Source organism: Ailuropoda melanoleuca, chromosome 14 (assembly GCF_002007445.2).
Source record: "Ailuropoda melanoleuca isolate Jingjing chromosome 14, ASM200744v2, whole genome shotgun sequence".
Classification (NCBI taxonomy): Eukaryota; Metazoa; Chordata; class Mammalia; order Carnivora; family Ursidae; genus Ailuropoda; species Ailuropoda melanoleuca.
The window spans coordinates 60,757,403-60,784,829 of NC_048231.1; the positions used below are offsets into that span (position 1 = coordinate 60,757,403).

Below are 27,427 nucleotides of genomic sequence, written 5' to 3' on the forward strand. Positions count from 1 at the left end.
CTGCAGGAGATGGTTGGTTGGTTAAACAAATCTATATTGGGGGCCTGTTTATATGCCAGGTTCTGTCCTGTGTGATCAGGACAGGTGCACATGGTAGAGATGGTATTCCCACTCTCGGGGCTTGTATTTATGAAAACAAGTAACAGGGCAAATATCAAATATTTCTCTGCAGAGAATTAAAATACAGAGATGTGAGAGAGAGTGTTTGGAGGTTTATTAATATGTCCTTTTTAAAAACACTAGAGAAGAGGAAATCAAAGTTGGCAAGTAGATTTTTTTTTAAGATTTTATTTATTTTTGTGAGAGAGAGAGAGAGAGGGAGCACGAGCAGGGGGGAGGGGGCAGAGGGAGAAGCAGACTCCCCGCTGAGCAGGGAGCCTGATGCGGGGCTCAGTTCTGGGACCCTGGGATCATGCCCTGAAGCTGAAGCCAGATGCTTAACCAACTGAGCCACCCAGGCGCCTGGTGTCAAGTAGGTTCTTATAGATTTCATCAGATGTGTTAGAGGGAGTCTCGTTCATCCACAAAAAATAGGGTGACAGAGGATAACTGTGTGAAAGTAGCAACCATCTGCCCATTTTCCAACACCATTTCTCATTACTGGGATATTTCCAGCAGCCAAACTGGACTTTATAGATTCCTTGAAGAGCTTACACGTTCTCATCTTTGTTTCTTCACTGCATAGCACAGTGCCTACTGTGTACTTGGTGTGCAGTGAGTATATTTTGAGTGGATGAATGAAACAAAAGTAGGTTTGTTAGAATTTTTCTTCCAGCCTCAAGTATAGAAGACATCACTTTTCATTTACTTTCTTTTAAACTGCAGAGCATTATTTCGTTAAGACTTGAGTGCATGATTATAAAATATCCTGCTTTTTTGAAACATATTTTTGTTTTTTAAAAATAAAATTTATGGTTCTCTCTTAAATCTAAATTTGTTGAAGAATGGAAGGAGTGATGTGGAAAGCCATCTATTATTTCTTTGACTTTAAATAGTCAATTGTGTAGCATGTGGTTGGACCCTATTTCTTCATCACTCTCATAATTGCTTGACTTGGATGGGATTGACAGTTTAACCCCTCAGTGAACAGGCTCAGAGTCGGCTATACACTCCAGAAAGCTGCTTTAAAATAGGAAATTAATCCTGGAGACTTAGGAGATGTGGAGCAGCGGGGTGTATGGACTTGGAGGATGAAGCAGTGAATGGGATAGATCCACTGCTATTCCTGTGGAAGTGATTTAACTTTCAAAAAAAATGACAGATAATGTTTAAAAAAAATTTTTTTTTTTAGAGCTCACGCATGAGCCTGAGGAGTGGGGGCAGGGGAGGGGCAGAGGGAGAGAGAGAATCCCAAGCAGGCTCCATGCCCAGCACTGAGCCCGATGTGGGGCTCGATCTCACGACTCTGAGATCATACCTGAGCCAAAATCAAGAGTCGGTTGCTTAACTGATTGAGCCACCCAGGTGCCCTGACAGATAATTAGTTTTATATTATAATCTGATTCCTATCTGGCTTCAAAAGGGAGCTCTGTACCAATGCTCTCCATTCCTATAGGAGACCTCTAGGGATGCTACCTGTCATACAGGAAGGAAGCCTTTGTAGGACTTTTCAACTAAGATACTTTCCGAATCAATTTGGTTTTTCTCTTTTAAAAAATATTTTTTTAATTTTTTTTAATTTTTTTAAAAGATTTTATTTATTTATTCGACAGAGATAGAGACAGCCAGCGAGAGAGGGAACACAAGCAGGGAGAGTGGGAGAGGAAGAAGCAGGCTCCCAGTGGAGAAGCCCGATGTGGGGCTCGATCCCAGGACTCCAGGATCACACCCTGAGCTGAAGGCAGATGCTTAACAACTGCACCACCCAGGCGCCCCTTAAAAAATATTCTTGGGGCGCCTGGGTGGCACAGCGGTTTAGCGTCTGCCTTCGGCTCAGGGCGTGATCCCGGCGTTATGGGATCGAGGCCCCACATCAGGCTCCTCCACTATGAGCCTGCCTTCTTTCTCTCCCACTCCTCCTGCTTGTGTTCCCTCTCTCGCTGGCTGTCTCTATCTCTGTCGAATAAATAAATAAAATCTTTAAAAAATATATATTCTTAAAAACTATAAATCATGTCAAGGAAAACCTTTCAAATGAACTTTTTCACCTTTATTTTCCTTGGCCGCCATCTGAGGGAAGAGGGTGCGTTTCCTAGACCCATGGGCTAGAGCAGTTCCCTCATCACCGCGGAGCCACCTCTCCCTTTCTGCACGGGGGGGGGGGGGGGCCCCCCTCACACACGTTTGTGGAGCAGGTGCCACGAGAACAAGGGGCTGGAAGCGCTGCTGTTCTTCATAGCTGTCGCAGCAGGAGCGGGGATGAGTCTTCCAGCCTCTTTAGCTGGTGAGTGGGAGCTGTCCTGCTCTCTGGCCCTGGCAGGCCAGGCGCTCCTTTCTCTGTCGTTGCTACGGTGTCTTCAGATCAAGACGGAGCCCTTCAGCTAGCTCACCATAATGGTTTCCCATGGCTGAGTGATGTCGAGAAGTAAGTTCCGCCTACTTGGAAAACATAGTTCATTGCCGAAGAGTCCACGAATCTTCTCCATTGATTGTTAACACAGTGTACTCGAAAGAGGACTTGAATTACAGGACAGTGAAATTGAGGGAACAGCCCAGGAGCCCCAAGGACAAGTGATGAGGTCTACATTCGGGTAGACCAGTGTCCTGTGAAATCTGGACAGTTCCAGGCTTTATCTATTTTGTACTGACTTTGGCGTATTTTAGTTTTTTAACTCTGCTTTTGTTAGGCGGCTTTGTAATAAGGAGTTTATTATTATTTTTTTTTTGGCCGGTGGGGAGGAGTCAGCATGGTAGAGGGAAGATTTCACTGTTAAAAATGAAAAATGTTTTTCAATAAAATAATTAGTTTGAAAAGCAGGAAGCCCTGTGATTCTCTTTAGCTAAATGACTTTCTTCCTTCTTTCTTTTTTTAAAAAATATTGTGAAGGGAATGCGTTTAAAAATCTTATTTACGTTACTTACATAGATACTATGAAAAGCAATCTCCAAATCATTTGCATTCATTTTTGGGGAGTCCCCTCCTGTCAGCATCTCTCTCTTCATTTGCGACCATTTGTCTCCTAGCCCCATGCTCACAGAACCCTGGGCCACAGCTGGGCACAGCCAAACCTCAGCTTGCCACTGAGTGAATAACTCACTCCCACGCAAGCAGGCTTTGTCTGTTTTGCTCTTGAATCGCCCCATTATTCTGTTTGTTTGGCTGGCTGATCTATTCTGTTGAGAAATTGTATCAAAGCAACAACTGAATCACGGAGTATTTAGAACAAGTAAATTGACTTAAATGATGAATTTTTTTTTTCTAAAAGGTGTCTAAATGCAGGGAGGATGTCTAGGATGACGTTATTGAAACAGATGATTAGTGCAGTTTTAGTCGTGACTGTTTATCATCCCACATGCGTACTCTTATCATTGAATCAAATCATCATTAACCTTATTGCCCTCCCCCACAAGTGTTTTCCTTTTTTTTTTTTTTTTATTGTCTATACGTATTGGAACAAAGTGTATGTGGAACTTTTGTTTTTACATTACATTCTGTCGCAGGCATTTTTCTAGGTTATTCTAGGTTATTCTCTTGCAGGCTTTCTGTCCATTTTCAGAAATTTTTTTATTGTGATAAGATATACATAACATATTTTCCATTTAAACCACTTTTAAGGGTGCCATTTAAATACATTGACATTGTATTTCCAGAACTATGCATCTTGCAAAACTGAAACTCTGTACCCATTCAACAACTCCAGAACTATTCATCTTGCAAAACTGAAACTCTGTATCCATTCAACAACTCCTCATTCCTCCCTGCCCCCAGCCCCTGGCAACCACCATTCTCCTTCCTGTCTCTCTGATTGGACTACCAAGGGTACCTTATGTGAGTGGAATCCTACGGTACTTTTTTGTGACTGCCCTATTTCACGTAGCCTAACATCCTCGTGACTCATCTATGTTGCAGCATGAGTCAGTTTCCTTCCTTTTGAAGGCTGAATAATATTCCATTGTATGTGTCTACCTCATTTTGTGTATATTTTGTTTGTCCATTCATCTGCCCTAGTACTTCTGCCTTTTGGTTATTGTGCATAATGGTGCTAGAATGTGGGGATACAAACATCTGTTTGAGTTCCTGATTTCGGTTCTTTTGGGCATATACCCAGAGGTGGAATTGTTGAGCCACAGTATAATTTCATGTCTGGTGTTTTAAGGAATTACCATTCTGTTTTCCACAGTAGCTGCACAATTTTACATCCCCACCCACGGTGCTCAAGGGTTCCCATTTGTCTACATCTCGTTAACACTTTCATCTTCTCTCTTTCCTTCCATCGTAGCCATCCTAATGGATGTAAGGAGGTATTTCATTATGGTTTTGATTTGCATTTCCCCAATGATCAGTGATATTGAGCATCTTTTCATGTGCTTACTGGCTGTTTGTATATCTTCTTTGGAGAAATGTCTTTTAATTAGGTTGTCCTTTGTTGTTGTTGAGTCATAGGAGTTACTTATGTAGTCTGGATATTAACCTCTTACCAGATAATTTGCAAATATTTTCTCCCATTCTGTGGGTTGCAGTTGCCATTTCACTGTTGATCACGTCCTTTGATGTACTGTTTTTATTTTCATACAGTCCAATTTATTTTTTTACTTTTGTTGTCTGTGCCTTTGGTGTCCTATCCAAGAAATCCTTTCCATATCCAGTGTCATGAAGCTTTTCCCTTATGTAGACAGTCTCTTAAACTTAGGTTTTTTTCTATCCTGGATAATGCTGCGGTGAACGGCTTCATGCATGTAGCTTTTCTTCTTTTCTTGGCACTGTTTACTTTCGGAGAGCAAGATGAAGTTCTGAACCAGTTTTGCCCCATTAGAGCCCATGGAGACACCAGACAGAGCAGAGGATATCACTCGTCTTGTTAGCAATAGTCTTGTTTCTGAAGGCAAGGAGAGCGGCGTCTACGGAAGCATTCAATACCTTAATTGCTCCTATCGTCCTCTGGAACTGTGATTATTATTATTTTATTTTTTTAAGAGAGGGGGAAAGAAGAGGGAGGAAGGGCAGAGGGAGAGAGAGACTCTTAAGCAGTCTCCATGCCTCGCATGGAGCCCGACGTGGGGCTTGATCTCATGACCTGAGCCAAAATCAAGAGTCAGACACTCAACCAACAGAGCCAGCCAGGAGCCCCAAGGAACTGTGATTTTTAAAATGGCACGGTCACATAAGCAGCCTGGGTCCCAGAAAAGGCACAGCCACCTTAAAGAGCAGCAGGGAAGGAATTTATGTGATTATTTCTTTGACCCTCAAATCTGGGACCTCGGGGCTGAAAGGAAAGGTGAGGATGTTTGCTGTGGCTGATGAGCTTCAGGTGGCCCTGGATCGCCTTTCTAACTCACAAAGTCCAGTCCCCCTGCACATTTGAAGGGGAGAAAAGTCCTTTTGGGGAATTCTTCTAAGAACCCAACATTATATATAGAACATTTTCACAAAAATCAAAAGTTTAAAAAATTCCAGCCATTTGCCACTGTGTTAGGAGGTTAAAATCCCATTTGAAAAAGCATATTCTGTTAGGGACTGACATAGTAATTATGCTCATTTATTAAATGGAAAAAATACTCCTTTGAAAATCAAGTGCATACATTATCTTCTGCTGTATTTCAGGAAACAAAATTTTCATCATCCCAGGTTTTAATATCCTAGAGAAATGTGTTTTAAACTTTGGCAGTGTTGATGAATTGAGGAAAAGATGATCAGTTTCTCCTTGGTATTTGCAACAGGTTTTCTGCCTTTGGGAGACTCCATATACAGAGAGAAAAATCTAGAGCCATTTTATTTCTACTGGTGGTTCATTTTCAAAAAGCACACAATGGCAATGACCATAATAAGACTTCTCATCAAAATGGATTCCAGGGGTGCCTGGGTGGCTCAGTAGGTTACATGTCTGCCTTCAACTCCGGTCATGATCTCAGGGTCCTGGGATCAAGCCCTGTACTGGGCACCCTGCTCAGCGGGGTGTTTGCTTCTCCCTCTCCTTCTGCCCCCCCTCCCCCAGCTCATGCTCTCTCTCTGTCTCTAATAAATAAAATCTTAAAGGATTCCAAAAGATCTCTTTTGCAGAGGATTTTGATTTGTGTTTGCTTTTTAACTTTTTATTTTGAAAATATCCTACATCTTCTTGAGTACATAAAATAGTATAATCAATTCCCATGTTTTAGTCAGCCAGCCTTAGGAATTAAGTCATGGCCCATCATGTTTTATCTATACTTCTGCTCACTTTTAATACCCTTACCTCAATTTGTATTTGAGGCAAGTCCCAGTCATCATTTGATCTGTAAATACTTTCATAAACATCTCTAAGAAATAGTTTTTAAAATGTCGCCATACCTAACAAATTAATAATCCATTGATCTAATCAAATGCCTTCAGTGATCATTTATCTGATTTTTTCTTTTTAATTTTTTCTTTTTCATAAGGAAAAGCTTACATACAGTGAAGAATGTATACATGTATAAACACCACAGTATAACTACTTAAGCCCAGATAAAGTTATAGTATGTTTCCAACCTTCCAGCATCTTCCCTTGAGCTCCTCCTCAGTCAGTAATTCCCTCCCCCTGACGACAGAGGTCGGAACAATGGTTTTGAACGTCATATCCATGGAATCCTATAATCTTGTGTCTGGCTTTTTTCACTCAACATTGTCTATGAAATTGATTCATGTTATTATATTTAGCAGTTCTTTCTCGTAGCTGTGAACTCTTCCGTTGCATTGAATGAATATACTGCAATTATTTGATATATTCTGCTGTGTCCAGTTTGAGGCTACTATTACTAGTATATTAACTTGCCATACGTACCTTTTGTGGGCATAATAATAATTCAGTTCTGTTTGTGTGTGTGTGTGTGTATGTGTGTGTATATGTGTATATGAATATATACAGCATTGTATATGTATACACACACACACACACACACACACACACACACACCAAGCAGTGAAGTTACTGGATCACGGGGTAGGCATGTGTTTATTGCTAAGCACCTTGTGAGAGTTCCAGTTGCCCCACATTCTCATTAACACTTGGCTGTGTTAGTCCTTGCACGTATGGCCAATCTGATGAGAGTAGAGTGGCATCTCATTGTCATTTTACTTTGTATTTCCGTGATAACCAGTGCTTTTCCACACTTTTTAATATGGTTATTGACTTTAAGATATCCTCTTTTGTGAAAGCCTATTAGACTTTTGCCCATCTTTACTAGGTTGTCGTTTTTTACTAATTCGTGGGAATTCTTTACGTATTCCGAGGATGAGCTTTTTGTTGGATGAGTGTGTTTAAGTATCTTCTCCTGGTCTGTGATTTGTCTTTTTAAATCTCTAATGAGTGAACAGAAATTCTTAATTAAGTTTTGATATCAGGTCTCCGGCCTTGTTTTTGTTCTTCAATTTTGATTTTTTGTAAGTAGTTTTCTTTTCCATGTAGATTTTAAAATCAACTTTTCAATACACACACACACACACACACACACACACACACACACACACCCACCCACCCACCCACCCCAGGGATTTTGCATTGGATTGCATGGAAGTTACAGTTCAGTTTAAGAGAAGTTAACATTGTAGCAAGATTGAATTCCAGCCTGTAAAAATTGTGTATCTCTGTCCTGAGATTAGTCGTTCTCAGGCAGGGTTGATTTGCCCCCAGAGGACGTCTGGCAATGTCTGGAGACATGTTTGTTGTCACATCTGTGGTGGGGGAGTGGTTGTGTGCTACTGGCATCTTGTAGGTAGAGGGCAGGAATGCTGCCCATCGTCCTGCAACTCCTAGGACGACCCCACAAGAAAAAATTGACCCAAAATGTTAAGATTTAGGTCTTTATATTTATTTTTAGTAAGATTTTGAATTTTCAGTGTGACAGTATTATACGTCTTTGTTAGATCTATCCTTAGATAATTAGTGTTTTGGTGCGATTGTGATTTTTATTTCATATTCTGATTGTTACTGCTTTGTGTGTATGTGTGTGTGTATATACAAACTCTATATGTGTATGGTTTGTGTCTGTGTCTTTAAGTGTCGGTTGTATTTTATACCTTTTATTTTGGAGATTCCCTTTCAGTTTCTCCCTCTTCCTCCCCCCCCACCCCCCGCCCCATACACTTTTTTATTGTTGTTGAAGAAACTGGACTTTTGTCCTGTAGAGTTTCCTACAGCTTGGATATTGCTGATCCCATCAGCATGGTGTGTTTAATATGCCCCCTTGTCTCTGTGGTCCTTACCCATATCCGTTACTTCAGTAGGACCTGCAAAATGAAACACTGATTCTATCTTTTGCTTTCCATTTCTTATCCCAGGATATTTTTGTAAAAAGACTGCCCTTCCACCCAGCTAATTCATTACTCCGAGGCCCTAGAGAAAAGACAGGGTAAATGCCTATTCCTTCTGTTTTTTTAAATCAGTTTCCAAAATGAGTTGGTTCCTAAGAATCTTCCATAGGCAACCAGAGAGGTTTTCTGTTTTTGTTTTTGTTTTTAAATTAAAAGTACCATTATGATCTTACAGTTTAACCTTAGTTGATGTTTCAGTCCATTGCTGTTTTTACCTTCATTAGGGATTAAATTGTTCCATGTTTGCATAGTGGGATCTTCAACACCCTCATGTAACTTTTAAGTTTCCTTGCTTTCTGCTAGAAGGAGATATGCCAGGCTCTTCTTGAACATTTCTTACCGCTAACCTGGAATCAGCCATTTCTTCAAGGAGCCACGGTCTCTTACCGAATGTATTTAGAGAGAGTGCTAGGCATGCTCGGTGCTACTGGAGGGGTGATTTCTAGGCTTTTTCAGTAGACAGAAAATATGTATTTTTTTAAAAGATGAGTTCATATTCTAGGCTATAAGATTTTTACTTAACTTCATTCTTTTTCCTGTGCACAAAGCCCTGAGTCCCAACAAACACCAACAGACCTACCTGTTGCTTTATCACAAACCACATGGCCAGCGGCCTTAGAATGACAATACCAGGTTGACCGGTGAGAATATGATTACTGAAAACAAATTTTCTTTGCCATCTTCTGGTGTCTGTTTTTAAGGGTCTTTCATAATAAAAATGCACTGTCCGAGTACTGTGTTCTAACGTCGCTTGGACTAGCTCTGTGTGGTTCTTTTACCAACTGGATTTGCATTAATTTTACTTTCTAGGGCTTGCATTATTAAAATTTGGTATTACGATGCACAATATTTACATGGTTCCAAAGTGTAATCTACAAAGAAGCTTTGTTTCTATCCTTGCTTCTCCTTCCCTAGCCCTCCTCTCACCTTGTCGGTATCCATTTAAAAAAAAAATTATAGGTTTTTCTACCATTTTTTTTCAATATTCACAAATATCTTTATACTTATATCCTCCCTTCCTTTAAATATGGGAGGTTTTTACCAGGTGGTCTATTTCACTTGTCCTCACCTCTGTTCTTGTAAATCTTCTGGTCTTCAGGAAGGTTTGTGTTTTGGTTCTAAGCTTACCTTGATACTCAGGCTTTACGTAATACCCTCACTGCCCTCGCATCTGGGTCGTCGTTTATTGGTTCCCAAGATGAGCATTTTGAGATGAGCTGCAAGCCTCTTTCTTCTCCTTCCTTAGCCTTAGTTTTAGAGTAATGAGACTCATCCTCTTTGGGAACATTCCCCAGTCCCCCAAATGAGTGGGTTTTATGTAGAAACCACATCTGTGGGCCAAAATGATGATGGTGAGGTAAATGAATGTAGACTTAAAAAGTCGAGTGAACCTTAAAACAACAGGTCTTGTGAGCATAGGAGAGGGTGCGTGTTCATTGATCCATTTCTCATGCTGGGTACACTGTCCTGTACCAGATGATGTGGGCTTCGCAGGGACTGTACTTCAGGGAGGGGAGAGTGTTCCCATTGGGCTGGTTTGTCACCTGCGATGGTATGTGAAGCACTGAGGGTCAGGCTAGGCTACTGTGAATAATTCATAACCTTGGCTCTCAGAAACCCAATTTTCGTCTGGAACAAGAAGCACATGTAGCAACACCAGGCCGTAGTTCCAGCTTCTTCCATTTTTCAGACGGCGAAGTGGCTAACATGTAAGCAAGGAAGGGGCAGGCCGGACTCGTCAGCACTTGATTGAAATGTGTTTGTTCCCGAGAGGCAGGTTCATTCCTTCACTGATTCATATTTGTTGAAAGCCTGTTATGTGTAAGGCATGATAAGGGATAAGACGCAGAAAATAACATTCTAGAGGGGACACGGATAGGCAAACCAAATTAGGTTGGGAGCCTATAATGGTATGTCCATGCAGAGCTGTGGGCTGGGAAGATGGCCGTGGAGGGACGGTGGACTTGGCAGTGGGCTCGATATGTGCCGTGTGAGCTTGGTGGATGGATGTGAATGCTAGTACGGGATTCTTCACTAATGAGTTGACCTTGCTATGTTTTTTTTTCCTTGTTGGTTTAGTGTATCCTATTAGGTGGGGGCAAACAAATAATTATTCATTGTAGAATTTGAGTAAGGACTAAATAGATGGGGGGAAAATGTAGCAGAAATTTAATATTCCAAATAAATCAGGCTCCTTACTGCCCCTCTTCTTCCTCCTTACCTTCTTCCCTTCCTGCTCCCTCCACTCACTCCCCCCTCAAGAGGAAAATGGATGTACATACTGTTTGACTCAGTAATGCTATCTCTAGCAGTTTATCCCAAGAATATATTTGGACTTGCTTGAAAAGGTATATGTGCAAAGATGTTCTTCTGATACACGCATTGGATATATGTGTGTATGTACATATATACGTACCAATGTGCATGTTCCCCGCCCCCCACCCCCAAACACACATTCGCTTTGGACACAAACTAAATTTCCTGTAGGGGATTGACTAAATTCATTGTTCTCTCCTTTTTTAGAATGACCATATGTTATCTTACGTAATTAAAAAATCAGTAAATTTATTTTTCTTTAAGAAGGCGATTACCACTTGTTTTCTCTTTTAGTGAAATTTACAGAGATTTAGATTTTATACTGGTTGTGAATTTGAAGTGGAAAATTTATATTCCTGTATTCTTTGAATTGGTATTAGTTTGATTTGGTTTCTGCTTGGCTTACATACGTAATTGGATAATGACTGTATTACAGTGGGGGAGTGTCTGACTCTAAGGAGGCATTCTTCTTCTTTTTTTTTTTGGGTGGGCAGCAAAGCAGGGTTTATTGAGCGATAACAAAGTGATAGTACCAAGCGACCCAAGGGTGTTGCCGTAGGGAGGCATTCTTAAAGTGCTTTGGATGGAATGAGTGAACTTTCAAGTTGGCTCCATGGTTTAAAAAAAAAAAAAAAGACAAAAACCTTTGATCTACTTCAAAAATGTTATCTTATGTGTGTAAAGTTTTGAACATGTTTTGCATTTTTAAAATGAATATTAATCATCTTCCTTTGGCCACATGTTTGCAGATGTCAGGTTAGTTGGCTAAAGCAGTCTGTTATAATTTGATTTTCTTGTGTGCCTTTGGAGAATCAGACAGGTTCTATTTTGGCAGGTAGATCTCTGAACCTCCTTGCCTCCAACTTTTTTCTTAGGATAATTTTGTTTTTGAGAGAAGTGGAGAGAGAGGAGGGTAGGGGCAGAGGGAGAGAGTTTCAAGCCCGTTACACCCCCAGCGTTGAGCCTGGCATGGGGCTCAATCTCACAACCCTGAGATCATGACCTGAGCCAAAATCAAGAGGTGGGTGCTTAACCAACCGAGCCACCCAGGTGTCCCTTTCTTAGGGTAATTTAATCCGCTTTGAGACTTTACTGTCTGTCTAATTATTAGTAATATATAGTGATGCTCATATAGCCAATGTTTATAAAAGTATACATTAAAAATAATTTTATTTTGGGGTGCCTGGGTGGCACGGCGGTTAAGCGTCTGCCTTTGGCTCAGGGCGTGATCCCGGCGTTATGGGATCGAGCCCCACGTCAGGCTCCTCTGCTATGAGCCTGCTTCTTCCTCTCCCACTCCCTGCTTGTGTTCCCTCTCTCGCTGGCTGTCTCTATCTCTGTCGAATAAATAAATAAAATCTTTAAAAAATAATAATAATTTTATTTTGTTTCCTTAACAGAAACCATAGCCCATTAATGAGTTTTGGAGCAAGCTTTGTCAGTTTTTTGGTAAGTTGCTATGGGGAGCGGTATTGGTGTGAAGGAAACAAGTATATAAAGTATGTCTTGGAGTTACTCACTGTATAGATACAGGTCTTTTTTAATTTTTTTAAAGATTTATTTATTTTAGAGAGTGCATGCATAGGGTGGGGGGTGCAGGGCAGAGGGAGAGAGAGAATCTCAAGCAGACTCACCGCTGAACACAGCCTGATGTGAGGCTCAGTCTCCTGACCCCGAGACCATGACCTGAACCGAAATCAAGAGTCAGATACTTAACCAACTGAGCCACCCAGGCGCCCCCTATAGATAAAGATCTTTCAGAATATAAAAGTGTAATAAAGTTTTTGCCTATTAGCCAACACCTATGAGATATCCTCTTTTCCTTAATTAAAAAAAATGCTTATACCTTTGAGAGCATTAAGAGTACTTTGAAAGTATTTTTCCCAACCAAAAAATTTTTAAAATAAGAATAAAATTGGAAAGACCCTTCCAAAAAATAAAACTGCATTAGAGAATTAAAAAAAAAAAAGTCAAGGTTTGGATACTAAAGGTTTACTCTAAAATTATTGAATAAATGTGGACTGTAAAGCAAGTTAAATTAGCAGAGTTGAAATTTATTAGTTACTATTACATTTTTAAATATTAGTATTTAAGAATTGAAGAAATAGGTTGCAGTTAGGTGTTTAAAGAAAATTTGGCAATGTAGAAAATTGGGTGCTTTTTTCCAGAAATACGTATGACATCACACAAAGCACTTTCAGGCGTATAATTTAAGAAAACTATCATAGAATGGTATAATAGCAAATGTGTGTGTGTGTACATATTTATAACCAATATGTGTAGAGACCAAGTGAAGTAAAATAGAGAAAGCATGTAGATTTCAGATGTAGGAAGATCTCTGCAAACTGGTGTGTCCTGTGACTGCTGTCCCTGCCCAACCTCAGGAACCCAGCCAGCTTCTGGTGACATGGATTTTCATTCAAGCTATTTATTTGCTCCTCTTGCCAGGGAATACAACACAAATGTTTAAGGCTTGCCATTTACAAGAAAACATAGCATCTGACTTTAGGGAAAATGGTACTCTGTGGGAATCACAACATGAGTACCCCCTCACTACAAAGGCAGGAAGGAAGACCCCGCCAAAGGCTTGGCTGAGTGGAGGAGGAAGGTGAGGAGGGGGTTGCAGCAGGGCTGGGGTCTGCTTGGAAAGAAAGTGTGGTGAGGGGGCTTGGGCAAAGGTGGCTGTGGTCTGATTTGGCTCCAATGGGAGAGTATATTGGAGTCTTTCCAAGGACGCCTAGAATGCCAAGGGGAGAGGGCTTGCCGAATGGATAGGGCGGGGAAGAGAGTTAGCGACGACGATGAGCTCATTAGGTCCTTCCAAGAACCAAGTGTCTTGTCTCTGCCCCTACAGCCCATCCATAACCTCAGAAACCTCCGTGCCACTGGTGAAAAGTAGCAGGTGTTTATCAAAGAAGGGATTGCCCCTACCCAGTCAGATGTGGCCTGGAAAAATCTGCCAGGCTGCCAGTCTAATTTTTCACTGTGGACAGTGTAATATGAGTTCCAAATAAGGGAACCCATTGGAATTGCTGTCCCTGAAAAGAGACACTGCTGTGGAAACTCAGTGAAGGGGACCGATCAGAGATTATACAGGGCTTTGGTTACTGTGTTCAATAACAACAAAAAAGGTCCTGGAACAGTAATTGTGAGAACGTTTACCACCCTCTGTTTTTTCATGTAGGTGTGATAGAGTTACAGCCTTATTTCATATTGAGATTATAGTTCTTGGAAATGATTATGGTATGCCGTAACATTCTAATTCTTTTACTTGCAACAACTAACATTTGATTGTGTTTTTTTTCTCCCCTAGTTTGGGATTTTGTTGTTTTAAATCGTCTAAATTTTCTGAGACTTACTGATTCATTCGTTCTTTCCTTATTTCTTTCTTGGAAGAACGCCATGATGACATTTGAGGAAGAAAAAATGCAGTTGGCGTGTGATGACTTAAAGACGACGGAGAAGCTGTGTGAAAGTGAAGAGGCTGGAGTAATTGAAACCATCAAGAATAAAATTAAGAAGAATGTAAGCACGATGTCTTTAGGTTGTGAACGGAGTGCCACTGACGTAGGGCATTTCTCCTTTACCTGGTTTTCGATATTTCAGATATGAATGAAAGCACTACATGTTTCTTACAATTTTGGATGATGTAAAATGTATTTAAAAAAAAACAGTAGAACCCCACCCCCACCTTTAAAGCCATTCAGTGCATTAATTCTTTTGCTATCTTAAGGTTATCTTCTTCCATAATGGGGCATGTGCTAAGAGCTTTTGTGTGTATGTAATTCAGATATGTTGCATTTTAGCATTATGGAGGAATTCAGCTATTTACCTGATTTTCCCCAAGCCTTACCAGCCTTTGGTTACACATAAAGTCACAATAACATTGTAATTGACTTTTCCTGATTTTGCTTTTACCTTTCAGTGCAAACGTCTAGTCTTTGGGGAGGCATCCTCCTACCCCTGATGTTTCTGGAGTGTCCCTTGTGTTACCTGTTGAGCTGACAAACCCATCTTTTGGTTAGAGGCCTCAAAAGCTGCCCATCTTTTCTTCGGCTCGTTCATGTCCAGGTTGCTTCACCTCTGCTCTTGCTGATGGTGTCCCCCATGAGGAAGCCACTGATGGGCCAAGAGCACATTCTCCTGATGCTCCAGAAGGGCCCAGGATTTCCTCAGTGGCTCTTTCTGCAAACCCTGCGTCTGATCAGTGACTGAGGCCTGTTGCCTTTCTTTCTAAATTACCTCCTGAATTCATCCACTTCTCTCCCCACTCCTGCCATGTCCTTAGGTCAGCCACCATCCCCATTTGCCTACAACAACTCTCACTGTTCTCGAATTCATTTTCCATAATACAGTCTCTAAAATGCAAATAATAGGTTGCTGGCTTCATTTTTGGTGTCCCTAACCCCACTCTTGCCATTACAGTGACGTCCAAACTCCTTACTGTGGCTGACTTGGCACTTCCTTTTCCTCTGCCTAGAACATTCTCCTCCCTCTGGACCTGGTCTCTACTCCTTGAGTTCTTCCTAGATCATTTTCTCCAAGGACTCTTGCCTGAGCCCCAGAGCTGTGTTGAGTAGATTTCCTCCTTGTCCCCATAGTACCCTGTACTTGATCCTTCAGAACACTTACGACATTACATGGTAATGAGGTCAGTGTTCCCTCATTAGACTGTAAGTTATTTATACGTCTGTCTTCTGTATCTAACTCCATGCCTAAGCACATATGTTAGGAATTAACATTGGTGATGGATCTTTGCAATTTAAAAAGCATTTTTATATACAGTACCTCATTAGCCCTTCCAACAACCCTACACAGTAGATGTTATTACAAAGAACCAGGAGCATCAATGGACTGACATTTGCCTAAGCAAAGTAATGAGTTCTGGGACTACATTTGCAACAATAGTGACCATAATAGATTATGCTAATGTAGAAAAAAGGAAAACAGTTCATTCTACTATATATGCTATTTTTGTATTTGTAAAGATCCTATCATTCCTCATATCACTGTGAAAACCTATGAAAACTAGCTTATCTTGTTCAAGTTCACTTTGTATTAAGAATGCAGTATTCTATTTTGGGGTAAATTTTTTTCACTTACAAACATTCTTTACAATAAGGACCAACATTTTATAAAAAATGGAGTTTTTTAATTTTACATTTTGCTTCTTTTATGGAGGTAGTCGCCTAAGAGGTATAGCTTAAATTCCGAGTTCAATTTGTGTTTCATTCGAACCTATTTTCTCTTTAACTAAAATGTAATCAGTTTTCGACCCTCACATCTCCGTTGTGGCACAGAAGTTATGAACCCAAGTGTTCCTCCTATACGAATGAAGATAGATGACTGCAAAGTGGCTTTTCGGGGTATCTATTTTGGGGAATGTTTTCTACCTTTAGTGGTTTTTATTTCGGATAAGAACTTAAATTGTTTCAGGGGCGCCTGGGTGGCGCAGTCATTAAGCGTCTGCCTTCGGCTTAGGGTGTGATCCCAGTGTTCTGGGATCGAGCCCCACATCAGGCTCCTCTGCAGGGAGACTGCTTCTTCCTCTCCCACTCCCCCTGCTTGTGTTCCCTCTTTCGCTGGCTGTCTCTCTCTGTCGAATAAATAAATAAAATCTTAAAAAAAAAAAAAACTTAAATTGTTTCAAAAAAGGTAAACCTCTGAACTTTTGTGTTGATTTTCACGGTTTCCCACGAGCTTCATTGTTCTCGCTTAGGATATTTGTCTTGAGTTACAATGTTCTTCATCGTATGGTTAACCAAACAGAGCTAGATCTCATGGGAATATGGTGTAGATTTGGTCTTGGCTTTCAGTGCCCTGTTGCACAGCTCCTTCGTGAAATTATCTTGCACAGTAAAGTAATGGTGGTTTGGGTGGAGTCTCGTTCTTGTGTGTGATTTATCAGCGTGTACTTTCTCTCCATCAAACAGGTTGATGTCCGAAAATCTGCCCCCTCTATGGTTGATCGGCTTCAGAGACAGATAATCATAGCTGACTGTCAGGTTTATCTGGCTGTGCTCTCGTTTGTGAAACAAGAATTGTCAGGTACGTCAGTGCATTATTTTTAATGGCTTTCAAAATTCAGTGGACACAATAGGTAATGCCCCCCCCCCTTTTTTTTACAATGCCTTGTATTTCAGTCTTTGAAAATATGTGGTGCCTCTTTGGGGCATGATACTGATTTTTACTTAGGAAATTGGAACCATGAATGCTTAATGTGTGTTTAGGGGAATAGTTTTAGACTTGGAGTCAGTGTTTCATCCTCTTGTCTCAAGATAATTCTGTCGTAGTTAGAGAAATTACCAGTGCCGGATAGATAGATCATACTTTTCCTTCATGACAATCAAGTTGTGAATAACCTTTAAAGTGAAATATAACTGGTGTAAGTTAAATTTTTTGGGAAATTGTTATCGAGAGCCTGAGTGGGTATCAAATATTTCCTAAAACACTTGATTGACCTACATTTGGACAACGTTGGGTAAGGGCTATACATGGATTCCTTAGTTTGTCCAAGACCGTTCTTTTCCAGGATGCTGTCGCGTTGGTATCTTGAGAGCTTTAGACTCAAATTGAGTCTTTTAGCAGCTTCTGGAAGACTGTGTCTAACACAGACACCAATTCTTTAGGTTATGTGGGTATCAGTCTGATACTGCCAGGAGAAATTTGCTTCTTTGGCAGATAGGATTTACTTGAAAAAAATGAAAATTCCAAAAGGAAATCAACTAAAACTCACAACCGCAAAAGCATTTCCTTCCAAACCTTAAATGAAGTAGGGTCTATTGCTGCTAAGTTGTGAATACACTATTCTTTCTAGACTGCCAGACACTGATTTTTCTGTCCCTTCTCCTCCTTCTGTCTCTCCCTCCCTCCCTCCCAGCTCATCCTTGAGGGTTCTTTGTTTCTATTTGGTTCAAATCAGAAATGGAACTTAACTTTTATTTTGAGCCCCAAAGTTTGGACTTACTAGAATTTATCCTTCTTTTAAAATATGTTGGCCTTTTGCTTTGGTTCCACTGTTCTGTTTTTCTCTCTGATTCTCCTCTTGGGACTTGCCTAATACTTACATGGTTGAGGGCTCATAGCTGGTGTGAAATTCCTGTGATGCATCAATATAAAAGCCCCCACTTGAAGCTCTCCATTCATGTGTATATTAAAAGCTGCAGAGCTGTCAGACTTCTTGGGTCAGGATAGGAGCTCTGGCATTTTCTGTGATCTTGTACTCCTTTTTTTTCCTGACACTCAAGAAGGACTTTTTAAAGTAGCTAATTTTAGCCATTAGGAGAAAATACCTGTCTAGAGAGAAGGATAAGTCCAATGTAGAATAATGTTTGGGGAATGAGGGTAAAGGGCATCTGGGAATTCTTTGTGTTAATCTTACAACTCTTCTGTAAGTCTGAAAGTCTGTAAAAACTAAAAGGTAGTGTATCCTTCATTTGCTCATTCATGGGTCTATTTGACAAATAATTACTGAGCGTGTGTGATGAGCTAAGCGCCATGTTACGTGAGCAGTACAGGCTGTGCTCCCTGCCCTCAGGAAACTTAGAGTCATCAATTCATGCTATTTCTTTTTTTTTTTTAATATTATTTTTTCACTATTCAATAGTGAAAGATATTTTTTAAAAAGATTTTATTTATTTATTCAACAGAGATAGAGACAGCCAGTGAGAGAGGGAACACAAGCAGGGGGAGTGGGAGAGGAAGAAGCAGGCTCCCAGCGGAGGAGCCTGATGTGGGGCTCGATCCTGTAACGCCGGGATCATGCCCTGAGCCGAAGGCAGACGCTTAACCGCTGTGCCACCCAGGCGCCCCTACAGTCCTTTCTATCCAACTTTTCCCTCTTAGATTGTATTTTACATGTTTTCCCTGTTGTTCAGTTTCAAAATACTAAATAATAACATAGTGTTTCAAATGAATGTACCATGATTTAGTTAACCAATTCCTTTTGGACATTTAGATGTTTTTTGCTTTGCTTTTTTTGTTGTTGTTGTTGTTATTAGTGAGGTCAATCTATTTTTATATCCTATTAATAAACTGTATTTCTTTCATAAATTGCCTTCTTAGCCTTTTCCTGTTCTCCTAATAGGTTGATATTAATCAATTATTGAATCCTATTTATCACGGATTTTGAACGGTGCTCTTGGTTTTTCCTAACGCCATATAATTTATTGAACAGATATTGATACTGAAATGAAATTCTGATGGACATAAATGTACACAGTGGTCATTTGTTTTATGAATATGTCCTTGCTTCAAACAAACACAACCAAAAATGCTCTTCTTTAACCTTTTAGAAGTTATTAAACTATAAAAAACTTACTTTGTTGGAGTCCATTATTTTTTTTTTTTAAGATTTATTCATTAGAGCATGAATCGAGGGGCAGAAGCAGAGGGAGAAGCAGGCTCCCCGATGAGCAGGGAGCCTGATGCAGGGCTGATCCCAGGACCCTGAGACCATGACCTGAGCAGAAGGCAGATGCTTCACTGACTGAGCCACCCAGGCGCCCCTCTTAGAAAACTTTTTCGGTGGATAATTTTCTTGGGGAAAGCTGCCTTCTTGGAGAAGTTTGTTATAGGTGCCCCTCCCCCACCCTGAGTGGGTGGCACCGAAGTGGGGTGGGGGAGGGGGGTGCACGCACTCGCCTGAGCTCCAGGTAGGGATGAGTCTGAATTTTTAAATGCTCCCTACTTTTAACAGAACTCTTGTGCTTTCTCACATTTGAATTTCTTTGTAATGAATTATCCCATCATCTCTCTTCATTTTATATACTCCTTTATTAATATCTTTTTAATTTATTCTGTTATCCAGGGTTGCTTATTTGCTTCCCCCCCCCCCCCCCCCCCNTTTGCTTCCCCCCCCCCCGCCATGAGCAGATATTCATTGCTTTCACATCAAAAAGAAGCTATTTTAAAATCCTATTTTATGGCACTTGCCACCTTATTTCGTTTCCTTTCCTTCCTTTTAGACTTGAGATTAGGCCCTCTGTTGTATTCCCCTGTGTATTCCTGGCATCATACAGGCTCCGGGAATGTTCCCTGGAGGAGTTTGCTTGCTTTTCCAGGTGAGGCAGTTGAGGCTGCGTGTTGGGTGGGGCGGAACAGTGAACACGGCTTGTTAGTGACGACGGATCCTGAGCCACGGTTTCTTGCTTCTTACCTGAATTCCTAGCATTCTCGCCATGTTCCCGTCACCTGGGACTGGTTCCTTGTGCCTCCACCCTCCGAGAGGCCCAGAAACCCGGCCGTGCTCCCTCTACTGTCTTGTGGCGCTGGCTCCTGCTTGGTGGGCCGGCCTGCTCTTGACCCACCTGCTTCCCCGTCCGCATTCTTTGTGCTGCCGTTGGGGCCGTCTTCCGAAAACCCCCGTACCCCTGTGCCGGAAACAGCCGCTCTACGTCTCCTGCAAGGGACACTTCGAATTCCTTCCTCAGGTGGCCCATACGAACCTGCCTGCCTTCCCAGCAGCCAGCAAAGCTGAGCCCCTTGCCCTTCCCGGAATGCCCTGCCTCCTGCCTTCTTGCTACCCTCTGATTTTGGAAGGCCTTCGGTCCCTTTATTTTTCTCTGGTCTATCCAGGTGCGTCCCAGACCAGCCTCCTTCAGGCATGCCTTCCTCACTTCCTCGTCTGCCCTTTGCTGTTCTCCATGTCGTCTGTGCCTCATCAGGTCATTCGTCACACAGCAGTACACATTTTTATGCACGTGTCTGCCCACAGTATTTGACTGTAATCTCCTCGAGGGCAGCAGCGCTGTCCACCTGCTGCCTCTTTCGCCCACACTTCCTGAGCTCCTATGTTGCATCCCACACTGTGTGGTGATAGGTGCCGGGGCTCTAGAGATGAGTGGGATATAGCTCTTGCCCCGAGGGGACTGCTGGTGTAGTAGTGGAGAAAGAGGTGATGCTTTACCCACTAGACGTGTAAGTCCGTCGCAGATTGGGTGCACATGGAATGAGGTGCCGGGAAACTCTGCCTGGAGATCCTGAGCGGGGTGATAAAGAACGAGAGTCCGTTTTCCCCTCTGTGTCCTTGGCCCTTGCTGTGCTGTTCCCTAGCACATGCGTATGATACGTGAATTGAAGGGCTAAAGGAGGGGTGATGCCATTCAGGAAAAAGTGGCACAACACCGAGCCCCAGAAAGAGTTGAGATTGGAAAAGTGAGTCTTTCAGAAGTCTTTTGGACATGAAAACAAAACCATTTTTCTCCCAAAGTCTATTATGTGGGTTACAAAAAGAGTAGGCCTGAACTAATCTTCCATTATAGGGTTAACCAGCCTCATCGAGGACAAGTGAACAGAGTGCTAGATATGGTGCCCTGCTGAAAAATCTATAAGATTTATCCCAACATCAATTAGTATAGCTTGGTATCTTCACTTTCCAGACAATTCTTGCCCTTTGCTGGGAAGGACTCCCACTCCCTGCCTCCCCCCACCCACCTCCACACACCACCCTTCCCTTAATGGGGACGACGTTTCCTCTCTCCCCTACATTCCCAGCTGACTGAGGCTGGCCCTGATAGGGGAGGGCACATGGTCTGCGGTTTTTGGCCGTCTGTGTGTGTCTTCCTCAGAGGCTGAATGATTTATATTTGACCTTTCAGAGGAGCCATATGGAAGGCTGTGCAGGATGTAGGGCTCTTAAACACCATTGCTCTGCCTTTTGGGAGAATGTGTGCTCATTAGCTGCACTGCCACACCAGGCGGCTGAGGGTCCCCCCTGCAGGAGCGGCATCGCTGTAGGCCCTGGAGCATGCGGCCAGTCCGCCGGTTCCTCGCTCTGCCTGTGCTCCGTGGTCAGGGTATGGCTGTGCTCAGATATGTTGGTCCCATCATCTGGGACAGGGAAGTAGGGTGACAGTCCTGAGGAACCTGTTTCTCTGGCATGTTGAGCTTAGAAAGCAGCAAAAACAAAATCTTTCTCTACGTGCATATTAACTTCATCTTGTGCAAATTATAGTCTCCGATGTAGTCAAATCTTTGGGTTCTATTTACCTGGCTCAAATTAAAGGCACTAAAACTTGTTACAACAGATTTTAACATACGCTTTTAAACATTGGCACCTAAACTCCTCTCTTGGGCAAGAAATGAAAGACACGTTGAATTACATTTTTATTTCATAAAAATAGGGTTTTTACCGTTGTCATTTTTTGTTGACTGAGTCTGTGCAGTTGGCACTGACAGACATTTTGACATTTGTTTCCATTGATACCGTCCTTTGCTAGGACTCTTCACCTGAGGTCGGATTATTACATCCCTAACACTGGTGGTCTCCTCACCCCCAATCCTAGAAATTGCCTGCTGCTTCTGTTCGGGTCCTTAGGTGGACCTCAGGGGGCCCCCAGAACCCGAGCATGCCACCCGTGTGTCCCCTTTGGTCTCTGTGTCCCCTGTGTGACTCTGGCTCTGAACAGCTTGCCCACCTGCTCCTTCGTACTCACCCGGGTGTTCCTCTCTCCTGGAATGCTGCCTTTCCCTAGATGGAAGCTCTGCTTCCCAAATGAAGCCTCAGCACCCGGAAATGCAGGGGAAAGTGGAATTACACTTCTGCCTTCAGATTTCCAGTTAGGCCTTGGGGAAGGAGGCAGTATAGTTTTCTGCTGAAATCCTGCAATACTCATTCTGCACTAATTCATTTAGTATTTATTACATAGAAAAATTTAGTGACAAAAAGGAAATAAAGAACAACTCACCCATCGTCTCAACATGATTGGTTTTCATTTTTCTCCATAGGACCCCAGTGGGGCCATCAATAAACACATAGGATATATATATTCTGATGTGACACACTTATTTTTTTCGTTTGTTTTATTTTTCAGTTTTATTGTGGGCATCCAAAGGGCCTAGATGATGTCTTCTGGTTCTTTTGTATCCCTTGGTTGCCCAGCACAGTCCTAGGCACATAATAGGAACATAATAGCTAATTAGCATTTTTAGGGTTTTGCGAGTTTTCTTTCTTTTTTTTTTTCATTTTTAAATTCTGTAGCCAATATTTTCCTCTTTATTAGATCCCAGTTGGTTTTGTGTTCCTTTTTTCTTTTCCTGTTTTTCTGTTCAACGTTGGCCTTTTTGGATCATGACTGAGCATTCTGTTTGGGGGCATACTGGATCATACAGTTTTCAGGGTTGTCTCCGACCTTTTGTTTTCCTGCAGTACTTCCATTTAGAAGGGAAGAGTCATTGTGCCTCTTACAGGAGGGGTCTGTACCTTATTTCCCTTTGATTCTCCTAGAACTGCCTGAAGTGTAATATTTGCTCAGTAAGTATTTTTGTTAAATTGGAGCGCCTGGGTGGTTCAGTTGGTTAAGCGTCTGACTCTTGATTTTGACTCAGGTCATGGTCTCAGGGTCATGAGATTGAGCCCCACCTCGGGCTCTGTGCTGGGCATGGAGCCTGCTTAAGATTCTCCCTCTCCCTCTGTCTTTTCCCTCCTCCTGTTCATACTCTCTCAAAAAAATTTTTTTGTTAAATTGAACTAAGTGAAAGTTGTTTCAAATGTGTATTACTTTTATAAAGTTATAAAAATAGTTCCCTTGAAAATAAAACTTTTGTTTGTTCATCCTCTCTTAGAGCCAGTATTCTTCTCAGCGGACTTAATCTATAGGACATTAACAATCTAGAACTTGGAACTTGGGGGATGGTTGTATTTTGAATTGTGATCCCGCAGGAGATATGGTTATCATTTGTCAAGAAATTGATACATAAAATTGAATATTTATTAAATTATTAGCGTGATTAAATATTAGCTTGATTAAATATTAGCTTAAGTCCATGGATTGGGGATCCTTAAGACCCTCAATGCAATGATTTTCTAGGAGGACTCCGTGTATATTCATGCTCGTGGCTGTGGTTTGTTACAGCAAAAGATACAAAGTAAAATGACCAAAGGGAAAAGATGCATGGGATGAAGTCCAGGAAAACTCCAGCACAAACGATCCAAAATGTTCTCCCAGTGGAGTCTCATAGGAGCTGCTTAGTTCTCTGGGCAGTGAGTTTTGTTATCAGCCGGGAAGCTTGTTAGAGACACAGAACCCAGACCTTTTGTTGGGGGCTGACCCTGTGTGCATACGCCTGTCTTGCACATACCCAAATTCCAGGCCCCCAGGAGGGAAGCAAGTGTTCAGCATGAAACATGCTACTTCTGCGAGCAGGGTGGCAGGCACAGTGAGCCACTCTTACCAGTCCTGGGAATGCTGGGAACCCTCCCAAGTCCAAGTTCACAGACCCCAGCCAAGGGCCAATCTTCCAAGCAGGACTTTCAAAGGATAGCAGTAGGCCTGCTCTGGTAGCTCTTTTTTGTATATACCATGTGTTCTTAGATCACTCAGGGATTAGACTTTTGTAAATAAGATATTATGTTACATATTTTCGGTAATTTAAAAATAACTTTTTACAAACTTCTTTTCCCGCTGTTCCAAAGGGCCTGGAAGCCCGGGACAGCTCATTTGGGCTTCCATTGGTGCATTGGGGTCAGGCGACTGGTGCCATATTGGTAACAGTGCTGAGTGGATAAGCTCTTTTCTGCAGAAAATTCCCTGTAGAAGACCTTTCCTCAAAAGTATGGTGATGTTGCACTCAGATAAGCACAGATAAATCAGCTGCCCCTTCCTTCCCCTTCAGAAGATATAGGTGTTCACAGGAGGAGAGGGTGAGGAAGGACCTGTGGGCTCGTGCGAGACGGGCCAGTGGAGCCTGGAACTGGGTAAATCCCAGGTCTTATCTGTGAAATCTCTTTCAGAGACTGAGGACGGTGTTAAAAATTGGTCTGACGGGAAATCATGGAAGCAGCTTTATAAAATAACAGCTTTTCCCCTCTGGTGTGAAGTGGCTTCTTTTTGCCACCTGCCTTCACTGCACCTGTCTAGATTGAGGCTGGGGCAGGGGGTGAGCGCCATCCTCAGACCAAATAACACCGTCCTCGTAAGGTGTGCTGAAGCCACAACAGTAGGCATGAGATACACATGAATGGGGGATTGTTTGCATTTCTGCATTTAACTTTCATAACTTCTATATGAATGAACTGCCCATTTGTTTGCTCAGTAAGTATCAATTAATCCTTTTTGTTTGCTTGCTGTATTTCTTTATTTCTTCTTTATTTCTATTTCTTTTACTTCAAGTTGCCATGCTTGATGCGAGGTATACTTTAAGTAGTAAATTGGACTTAAAACTGGCTCTTTCAGAGGAATGAAACACAGGGTAGACGAACGTTAAGAGTCCTAAGGGAGATTTATCAGCGAAGTTGCCGCGGTAGTTCAGAAACACGGTGGAAGTTCATGTTTCACGGAGCATGGAGAACAAAAGTCGGGTTCATGCGGTGCTGGCATGCTGACATTCACGCGTTAAGTCTCGCGGTGTATGTCATCCGTTGCGCCCCAGCTCATGCACGAGGGGCTTGACGGAACAGTGAGCAAAACAATATGTGGGTCTTGCTGAGTGGTGAAGGGAAACAAATAAGGAATTTAAGCCCTCTGCAAAAAACAAGGCGCAATGGAAGACGGTCATTTTTATTATTTTTTTAAATTTTTGCTTGAATTTCAGGTTGTTCAATATCTCTCATTACTATAAGAAAATTACTTTGAATGCTTATTTTTCTCATGCTTTCTTCCCTTCTCTGTAGCCTATATCAAAGGTGGGTGGATCCTCAGGAAAGCCTGGAAGATTTACAATAAATGCTATCTGGACATCAACGCCCTTCAGGAGCTGTGTCAGAAGAAGCTAACTGAAGAGCCTTTGACTTCTGACACTGCAAATGATAATCACATTGTGGCTGAAGGGGTGTCTGAGGAGTCTCTAAACAGACTGAAAGGTGCTGTTAGCTTTGGATATGGCCTTTTTCACCTTTGCATATCCATGGTGCCCCCCAACCTGCTCAAAATCATCAACCTGCTGGGCTTTCCTGGAGACCGCCTGCAAGGGCTTTCTTCCCTGATGTATGCGAGCGAAAGTAAGGACATGAAGGCCCCTTTAGCTACGTGAGTAGCTGTATTGCAATGCTTTGGTAGATAATATAGTGTTGAAAGTAAGTAAACGCCAATCAAAGCCTTTAAAGGAAACTTCAGGTAAATAGCTTGGTTGGTTGACAGGACGCCATGCCTTATGTCTTTTAATGCAATGCCGAGAACAGCATTTTTGGTGCTATTTATAAGCTGGTTTTGGAGCTGACGTTGGAGAGCAGGGCATAGGACGTTGTTCCTGAGTCTCATGAGTCCTGTATTATTTTAAATAGGTAAAATGATCACCTTTTTCAACCTCAAATGATTTTATAAGCCGTTTTTGTGACCTTGACTGCGATCACGGAGATTCTTGCTCCTGATTTTTGAATTTTTAAGGAATATGAATATGATGAGCCTTTTCAGTGACTCTGAAATTTTTATTCTTTCAGACAATCCTGCTACTGGATAATTTCTTTGATCCTGGTTGGTTCATTGGTCTCTCCTATGTGGCTTGGATATTTTGTGCTGGTCAACTAAATTGAGTCATGTTAATCTTAACTGAGTCATGTTAGAGTAAGCTGAAATGACAGTTTTTAAACAGGAATGTGGAGAAGCTGGTATAACTCTCCAGAGTGAGGAGTCACCCATTCCTCCATCAGTTAAAAGCAGTGTAATTTTTTTTTTCCATTCTGGTAAATATCCACCATTTGCAATTTGAGTAATTTTACCAGACACTGGATGTCCTTTGACATTATACACTACTTGTCAGTTTTTCCAAAAAATGTTTATATCACAGAGGACTTTAATGAGCTCTGTTTCTACTCCTATCAATACTGAGGAATTTGGATATTCACTCAATCAGTTTGTAGCTATTAAAAATATCATTAAATTTTCATTTCAAAAATATTTGTGCCTCCCCAAAGTCATTAAATTACATAAACAGTGGTATTTTATTAATTTGATTTAACAGTTTTGTAACATGTGATAATTTGTCTGTTTATATCTTAGTATTTTCTGGAAAGAAATGAATTCGTAGTGTAAATTAGTCTGATCGCCAGAAGAGAACCAATTTTATAAACATGCTAGAAGCATGCATTTACATAAAAATAATTGATGTGTTGGTGAAACATTTTTGTCTTCATTAAAGCAGATTCTAATGAATCTATTTTATTTACTGAGTTTATTTAACATGGTCTTTTTCTTGAAAGGATGAATTTGAAGTAAGGGAATTTTAAATAATTGTTTTTTGAATTGAGCATCCTCAAAGGCAGAGAAAGAGCCTTTTTTCTGGTTCTCTCGCTTATTTTAACCTGTTTTAGTATAATCTGTGTCTGTGGTTCCCGTATTTCAATTTGGATTCTGAAGCTTACACTCTAACTTTGTGAACTCAGGAGAAAACAGCATTTTCCTTTTGCAAAAGGGTGATGCTTTTATTAGGAGGGGACAGTAAATTCATGGTAACCAGTTACTGTTTCTAATCTGTGCATTGACGAGTGAAGTGAAGAATTCAGAGGTTTACGTCAGTCCATACCTTCAGCAAGCCATCGGGAAGCCTCGGAGAAGCTAAATGCTTTTATCATCTTGTTCTCCTCTCACCTGATGGGAGTGTGCTGATAATATGATATGCTGTACCAAAGTTTCAGTTTTCCAAATATTGATACAATTAATATGGGGAAAGATACTCTGAATTTACTTCTTCAAAGACTGCATAGTAAGCCTTTTGGAAGGAGAGTGTTCTGGAAGAGCACGTACTGAGTTT

At 41.5% G+C, this 27,427-nt stretch overlaps 1 protein-coding gene across 3 annotated transcripts in view; it reads left to right on the forward strand.

Annotated features, from left to right (window-relative positions):
• Positions 1-27,427, forward strand: part of TTC39C (tetratricopeptide repeat domain 39C) — a 102,594-nt gene that overhangs the window by 31,764 nt on the left and 43,403 nt on the right. For 2 of the 3 annotated variants that reach the window (XM_011221132.3, XM_019796490.2), the window contains exons 2-5: positions 12,142-12,190; positions 14,138-14,266; positions 16,675-16,789; positions 25,353-25,707. In XM_011221132.3, the coding sequence (XP_011219434.2) occupies positions 12,142-12,190; positions 14,138-14,266; positions 16,675-16,789; positions 25,353-25,707 (648 nt within the window). Of the gene's footprint in view, positions 1-12,141; positions 12,191-13,219; positions 13,350-14,137; positions 14,267-16,674; positions 16,790-25,352; positions 25,708-27,427 lie in introns of those variants that run through there. The other variant, XM_019796495.2, reaches the window with a different exon arrangement.